This window comes from Poecilia latipinna, unplaced genomic scaffold (genome assembly GCF_001443285.1).
Source record: "Poecilia latipinna isolate Pla-1442-1.1 unplaced genomic scaffold, P_latipinna-1.0 Scaffold1576, whole genome shotgun sequence".
Classification (NCBI taxonomy): domain Eukaryota; kingdom Metazoa; phylum Chordata; class Actinopteri; order Cyprinodontiformes; family Poeciliidae; genus Poecilia; species Poecilia latipinna.
Window position 1 is genome coordinate 143,188 of NW_015114192.1, and position 6,847 is coordinate 150,034.

The 6,847-nt window shown below is 48.3% G+C and overlaps 1 protein-coding gene and 1 long non-coding RNA gene across 3 annotated transcripts in view; one reads left to right on the plus strand and one right to left on the minus strand.

The window, feature by feature from the left end:
* The window catches only part of LOC106963752 (uncharacterized), a 13,288-nt gene extending 10,320 nt beyond the window's left edge, over positions 1–2,968 (minus strand). The window contains exon 1 of the long non-coding RNA XR_001428254.1: positions 2,412–2,968. This is a non-coding gene — a long non-coding RNA (uncharacterized LOC106963752). The remainder of the gene's footprint in view (positions 1–2,411) is intronic.
* LOC106963750 (nuclear factor of activated T-cells, cytoplasmic 1-like) overlaps positions 1–6,650 on the plus strand; it is a 23,675-nt gene extending 17,025 nt beyond the window's left edge. Inside the window, exons 7-10 of one of the 2 annotated variants that reach the window (XM_015058823.1) lie at positions 1,529–1,584; positions 2,962–3,094; positions 4,187–4,602; positions 5,372–5,524. In XM_015058823.1, the coding sequence (XP_014914309.1) occupies positions 1,529–1,584; positions 2,962–3,094; positions 4,187–4,602; positions 5,372–5,452 (686 nt within the window). In that variant the 3' untranslated portion in view covers positions 5,453–5,524. Of the gene's footprint in view, positions 1–1,528; positions 1,585–2,961; positions 3,095–4,186; positions 4,603–5,371; positions 5,525–6,116 lie in introns of those variants that run through there. The other variant, XM_015058824.1, reaches the window with a different exon arrangement.
* Positions 6,651–6,847: the final 197 nt, after the last annotated feature.

Below are 6,847 nucleotides of genomic sequence, written 5' to 3' on the forward strand. Positions count from 1 at the left end.
GGGGGCCGGTCTTAGTTTTTGGAGACAGAAACCTTAGCTGTTCTGTCTTTGAAACTGTCGAGCGGGGGGTGGGCGGCGACGACACATTCGCGCTTTTAGATAGATTTTTACCCAGAATGCAAATGGAAAAATCCGTGAGTGAAACGATGACTGGTAATGACTAGTATATATTCCACTGAGGGAAAGTTAGTTTCACATCTGCTCAAGCCCCCTGGTGGTTGAAGAAAAATCCACATATAAACCAGAAAATACAATGTATGAAAAAAAAACACTGAATGCTTTCTGGTATGAGGAGGCGGGCCAGATCCGGCATCGTTCAGGGGGCCGGACCAAATGACGTGGCGGGCCGGATCCGGCCCGCGGGCCGTAGTTTGGGGACCCCTGCTCTAAACTCTCGCATATTGATGAAAAACGGACTGAAATATAACCGCAAACTTTTAAAGATATTCGTCACATTATCACGTTTCTTAACCATGTCAACCCTAAAACGGTGGGTTTCATTTCACAGATGAAGTGCAATAAATTACAGTTTTTACTCCCTTTTTGAGTTATATGAGTCCAATGTTTTACAGTCTGATGAAAATGTTCACGGCTTTTTCTTTTAACACCATAAAATCTTAACGCATGACAAAACGTGTTAAGATTTCACACTGATTCAGTGTAAATGGGTCACATGAGCCAGAAGCTATAAAAGAAAGATACTAAATTTCGACCAAAAAAAATGCTACAATAATAAAATAATGCAATAAAAATGAGTGTACCTCATCTCACCTGTCTAGAACAGTTTCACACTGATTGAGTCAATAGGGCACATGACTTGGAAGCTATTGAAGAAAAAATATTATACTTTTTAATATTACAATTATTAAAAATATTGAGTATGACTTAAAAATTCTCTAGAGAACAGTGCATCTATTGTAACAGCATGAATCTTGTGTCAGTTGGTCACAAGGCCACATTTCTATTCACATTTGTTTCTTAGTGTTTGGTGCGGAAATGTGTTGACGGTCCGCTGGAGGAGGGAGCCGTGGAGAACGGCTGGCCCAAGTCGGCGCTCATAAATCGGATCACCCTTGAGCTAAACGCCGCTCGCTCCAACATCCAACTTGAAAACAGTTTTAACGGCACAAACCTGCACTAACGAAGGAGCCCGCTTTTGGTTTGTTTTGGAGCAAGATGGGGGATGGTGACCTCTGGATGACCTTAAAAAATGTATTTTTAATATATCAAACCTGGACAAACGGAGCGCTCACCACTCAGACAGCTTCACTCAGCTCACCCGGCTATAAAGTTTTACTGACGCCTGATTGGCCAGTCGCCTCGGATCACCTCGAATAAAACGCAGCAGGGAGTCTCGGTTGCTGCGGCGCCGCGGGAAAAACTGATTGGCCAATCAGGTTCCGGTCGGGTCTGTCAACGGGCCAGGCAGCTGCCGGGGTTCTGGCTGCGGCGCAGGGCTCTGAGGAACGACCCGATGTATCCGCCTGTGATGTTACGGTTTTCTGATCCGCCATGTTGTCTCATGCAGACGGCCACCATGTCTGGGAGAGCGAGGCCACGGTGGAGAGAGACGCGCTGAGGCCGGTAAGAACTTTTCATATCATCTGTAAAATAAACCAAACTAAGGGTTCTTCACGCTCACTGGACAGCGAAACCCTAACCCATCAAGTCACTTCCTGTTGGACACAGATCTGCGTGTCCGTCACATTTTCAGTTCTGTTGTTTCAGTTAGCAGCTCTGCATTCAGAAACGGGCTCGTTTATCAGCAGCTCGCCGCTTTTACACGATTAGAAACAAAAGAAAACAAGCAGAAAACCTGAAGATCAGAGGAACAGGAAGAGAAATGTTCTGCTCTAACAGCTGAGTAAAAGGCACTCAGTGTTTCAGCTGTTCTCCAGTTTTCTGGAAGTTTGTTCCAGATTTGTGTTGCATAGAAGCTGAATGCTGCTTCTCCATGTTTGGTTCTGGATGCAGAGCAGAACCAGAACCTGAGAGGTCTGCCATTAGTCCTCTGGTCCTGGAAATGTTGTTTAGCTGGTAGAAGGCCGACTTTGGAACCGATTTATGGATTTATGTGGCTCTGGAGGTTCAGGTCAAAGTTCAGATGGTTATTGGCTGGAATAACTGTGTGTTTACTCTACTCCAGTGTTTCTCCATCCTGGTCCTCAGGCCTCCTGTCCTCCATGTTTCAGGTGTTTCCCTTCTGCCACCTGGATTGTATCTCTGGGTGATTAACAGGATCTGCAGCTCCTGATGGTCCTGCAGTCATTTGGATCAGCAGTTCTGGAACAGAGGCTCATCTAGAACATGCAGAGCAGGGGGCCTGAGGACCAGGGTGGAGAAACACGGGTCTAGATCTATAACTCTAGATCTATAACTCTTGATTGTTCCTCTTTAATAACTTCATAAACTTTTGTCTCATCCACACATTGATTTGTTGTCAGCATCTGTTCAGTGATTGGATGGGGTCAAAGGTCACCTGGTGATATTGTAATCCAGGACAAATAAAGGTTAACTGCTAATTTGGTCCAGACTCTGCGGTTTAGAGAAGCAACAAGTTTTCATGTGTTTGTTTGGATTCTTAATAAATAAATAAATCATTATTATAAAAGGCAGGTCAGAGGTCAGCTGGCCAGTTTCCAGGCTGCTGGACTGGTCCCAGTTTGACCAGCAACTCTAACTGCTGATTGGTTAGAAATCCAGATAATTCATCTGATGAATTTAACCAATACAGTTATTGCTGTTTCGGCTGATAATCAATATTCACTGATATTAATATTTCTCTGATCTTTCAACACCTTAATGAAACGACCCATGATGCTTTGCTGCGTCGCATCGGTCCAGTTTCACTAATCGGACCGATCGGCCGATGGATGAGGCGTTTTCCTCAGATTACTGAGACATTTGGGTTGTTGGAAGTCGAGTTTTTCTGACAGGAACAGGAAATGCTTTGTGCTGCAGAACTCACTGCTGGTTGAAATCCCGCCGTACCGGACGCAGCGCCTCTGCGCCCCCGTTCACGTCAACTTCTACGTCTGCAACGGCAAGAGGAAGCGAAGTCAGCTGCAGCGCTTCTCCTACGTTCCCACCAACGGTGAGCCCCCGAGAAACACTGGGATTAGAGCCGGATGTGTGAATTTATTGTTATCTGTTGTCTTTACTATTCCTCCTACTACTGGGGGAGGAAGCCCACAGCATAATGCTTCCACCACCTGGCTTTGGGTCCTCATCTGCTCTCGGCTTCTTTGAAATAGGGTTAAACTGGTTAAACTGGTGCTGCAGCCAAGACTGATGGCACTGAACTGGTTTCCACCCATGTCTTATTGCGCCCCCCACAGGCAGAAACCTGAACATTTCCTCTTTAATTTTCATATAGCAGACAGATTCATGTTTTTGCTCCAGGTTTTAGTTTTCTTCCTTTCAGCCGTTTCCATGACGATGCCTGGCGGAAACAAACGCTCGTTATTCTGTCGTTCCTCTCCGCTTCTCGGCTCCTTCTGGTTTCCTGATCGTCCGTCTCAGACTAATTGGAAACATTTTGTCCCCCGCGCCGCGGCGGTCAGCCTGGGAGGAACAAAGCAACACTTTTATTCGTCCATTGTAAAACAGAAATCATAAAATCTGTTCTTTTCCGTACCTGCAGCTTCGTGCAGCAGGCTGGGAGCGGCCCGCTTCCTGCCCGCTAAAAATAAACCCTGACCCACCGCGGATCGCCCCGCAGCCTTGGAGAGAAATGCAGTGGGCTGTTCAAAGCTGCAGCAGGGCTGCAGCGCCCGGTCCCGCCCCACAGGGGGCGCTGCAGCTCCCCGCTGTGAAAGCGGAACATTGTCCAGAGAAACGGCAGCAACTAGAGGAAACGCTGGAATGACCAGAAGCTGCAGCTCTTCAGGAAACAAGTGGAAAAGTTTCTCTGTGCGGCTGCAGGTGTTAAAACTCCAAAGCAGATTTATTTTGAGACATAAAGAAACCATTTTCACTTCTGCTTCTGTTTGCCGACTGTTTCCTACAGAAGCTCGCTCACTTCCTGCTCACTTCCTGCTCACTTCCTGCTCACAGCCCCGGGTCAGAGCTGCCTCTGTGGCTGTGTTGCAAAGTGTTTCCAGATTTTTCCGTTTCCAGAAGGCGTTCCGACTCAAACCGAGATCGGAGCGTCTCGGTTCTGATCCAGTTCTTCTTCTCCTTTCAGTTCCGACGATAAAGACAGAGCCGCATGACGACTACAGCGCCGCCCTGCTGTGCAGTCAGCATGCGTCGCTGCACCCAAAGCCGTGTTATGGCCCCCAGGTCGCCACCCCGGTGACCTCCGACCTCAGGCCGTGCGTTGTGGGCGGGGCCTACGGCCGCTCGCCCGCCTCCAGCCCCAAACTCCAGGATCTGTCTCCGTTCTCCAGGCCCCCCCCCCACGCCTCCATCATCCAGGAAGCCCCCCGCCGCCCCCCCTCGCCTGCAGACTCCCCGACCCCGTTCCCCCAGAGCCCGGCCCAGCCTGCGGGCCCCCCGGAGGCCCCTGAACCTGCAGGGCGGGTCAGCATCAAGGAAGAGCCGCAGGAGCTGGACCAGATGTACCTGGATGATGGTGAGAGGAAGCTTCTGTTTTCAGGGGTCAGAGGTCAAAAGTTTTGATTCAGGAAATCAAGCAAGAGTTTCATCAAACATTAAAATCTGTTTCTGGATTTAAAACGTTTCTTAAATGTTTCTGCTGCCGTCGGGTAGAAATGGAGCTGCAGAAAGGAAAAGCTCGACCTTTGACCTTTCTGCCGCTTCATTCGTGATTCATTCACGAAGCGAGCTGCGGGTCAACCAGAGGAACCAGCTGCTAGAACCCGACGGAGCAGAAACTCTGGAGAGCCTTCATCATGCTGAGGAAGAGGAGCTCCTGCAGCTCTCTGACCCACTGGCAGCTGCACACGTTGCAGCTGCTTCCTGTTGCGTCCCGTCAGACCGATGACCTCAGCACGGCGGCGCTGGGGGCAGGGGAACGGTCCAAGAAGAAACGCCAACCAGCCGCCATCAGAGGAGCGAGCGGCGGCTCGTCTCAGTCCAGATCGTCAGTCCGACCTCCAGAGGATGAAGCGACAAAACATGTTTTAGATCCTGACGCGTCTTTTCTTTGGGAAACAGATATAATAATAATATTAATAATAATAATTCCCTAACATGAACTCTGAACTCATTTAGTTCTTATTTAGCAGAAAGTTAAAATCTCCAGATTAACGAGCCGCCGGTCCGGTTCTGGATTGATCCTTCGCCACGCCATTAGGGAACGGTTCCCTGGACCAGAATTCCCGGCCTCCAGGAGGCGGATCCCCGATCCCGCACATCCTTAACGAGATAAACAAGCTGATTGGTTAATCCCAGAGGAGTTCTGCAGGTTCTGGTCCGACCCGAAGCGTCTGATCTGCCCAGCAACAAACTTCAGCAAATGATTTTCTCTGCTGAACATTGGGAATAAAACATACATAATAAAATTAAATAGTCAAATATGAAAAGCAACCCTTATTACCCTGTCATTCACGAGAGGACCCAAATTTGGGTCCTCTCGTGACAGGGGTGTCAAACTCCAGTCCTCAAGGGCCGCTGTCCTGCAACTTTTAGATGTGCCTCTGCTGCACCACACCTGAAAAGAATAATTAGGTCATTAGCAAGGCTCAGGAGAACAGGGAGGAGGTAATTAAGCCATTTCATTCCACTGTTTTTTACCTGTGGCACATCTAAACACTGCAGGACAGCAGAGGACTGGAGTTTGACACCCCTGTCATTGTGAATGACAACCTGTGAACAACAGGTTAAAGAAATTTTAATATAAAAATTAAAAAAAAAATTAAATTTTGAAAATAATTTTGAAAAGATTAAACAGTTCTTAGATGTTCGTTTGTGAGAAAATTAGTTTTAAAGGTTTTGTTGGCTCTAGTGGCCTTTATTTAAAAGTAGTTTGACAGGAAAGAGGGAAGACATGCAGCAAATATCACAAGGCCGGGAATTGAACCTGTGACCATTGGAATGAGGACCAAGGCCTCAATACATGGGTTGTGCTTAACCCCTGCGCCATCACAGCACCCTGACTTTTAGTTTTTATTGAACTTGAAAGTTTAACTGCGTCTCTGTTCTCCTTCCAGTCAACGAGGTAATCAGGAATGACCTGAGCAGCGACTCCGCCCTCAGCCACAGCCACGCCTAGGCCCCGCCCTCACTCACGCCTAGGCCCCGCCCTCACTCATGACTAGGCCACGCCCACCGCCACGCCTAAGCCCCGCCCTCAGCCACATAAACACTAGAAGGTTTAGGGTTTCTCATCCCGCCCATGATCCCCCCCCCTGCAGCCTGCAGGAGGAAATGCGACCAGAATGACTGTGACGGTTCTCCAGGGCCCAAATGTGCCTTCAGGTTTGGATCTTCCATGTTTTCTGGTTGTTTTTTCCCAAATCCACTCCGTGAGCGACTGGTCCTCACAGCAGAGGATTCTTTCTGAAGCGGTTTTCGCCGCAGCGCTGCGAAAAGTGCCTTTAAACTGGAAACCAGGAGAAACAAACTGAACAGTTCCTGTTTGGATCAATGGAACCTCAGTTCTTCTGAACATCGGTTCACTTAGAGCTTCTTTGGTTCCTGCTGCCGCCATGTTTGTTTCGTCTGCTGGGAACTAAAAAATGAAAAAATGGTTTTTATCCCTTTAAATTTTCTTTCAGCACCAAAACACAAGAGAAGCCGTCCAATCAGGGCTCAGCGTCCACCATGCATGTTTCATGCAGTAATGACCATAGACATAACATAAGGATAGACCCTCATGCACCGCTCTCTCCTATTGTCACTGACGAGATTTAGGGCGGCCATCTTGGAGCGGTACTCCACT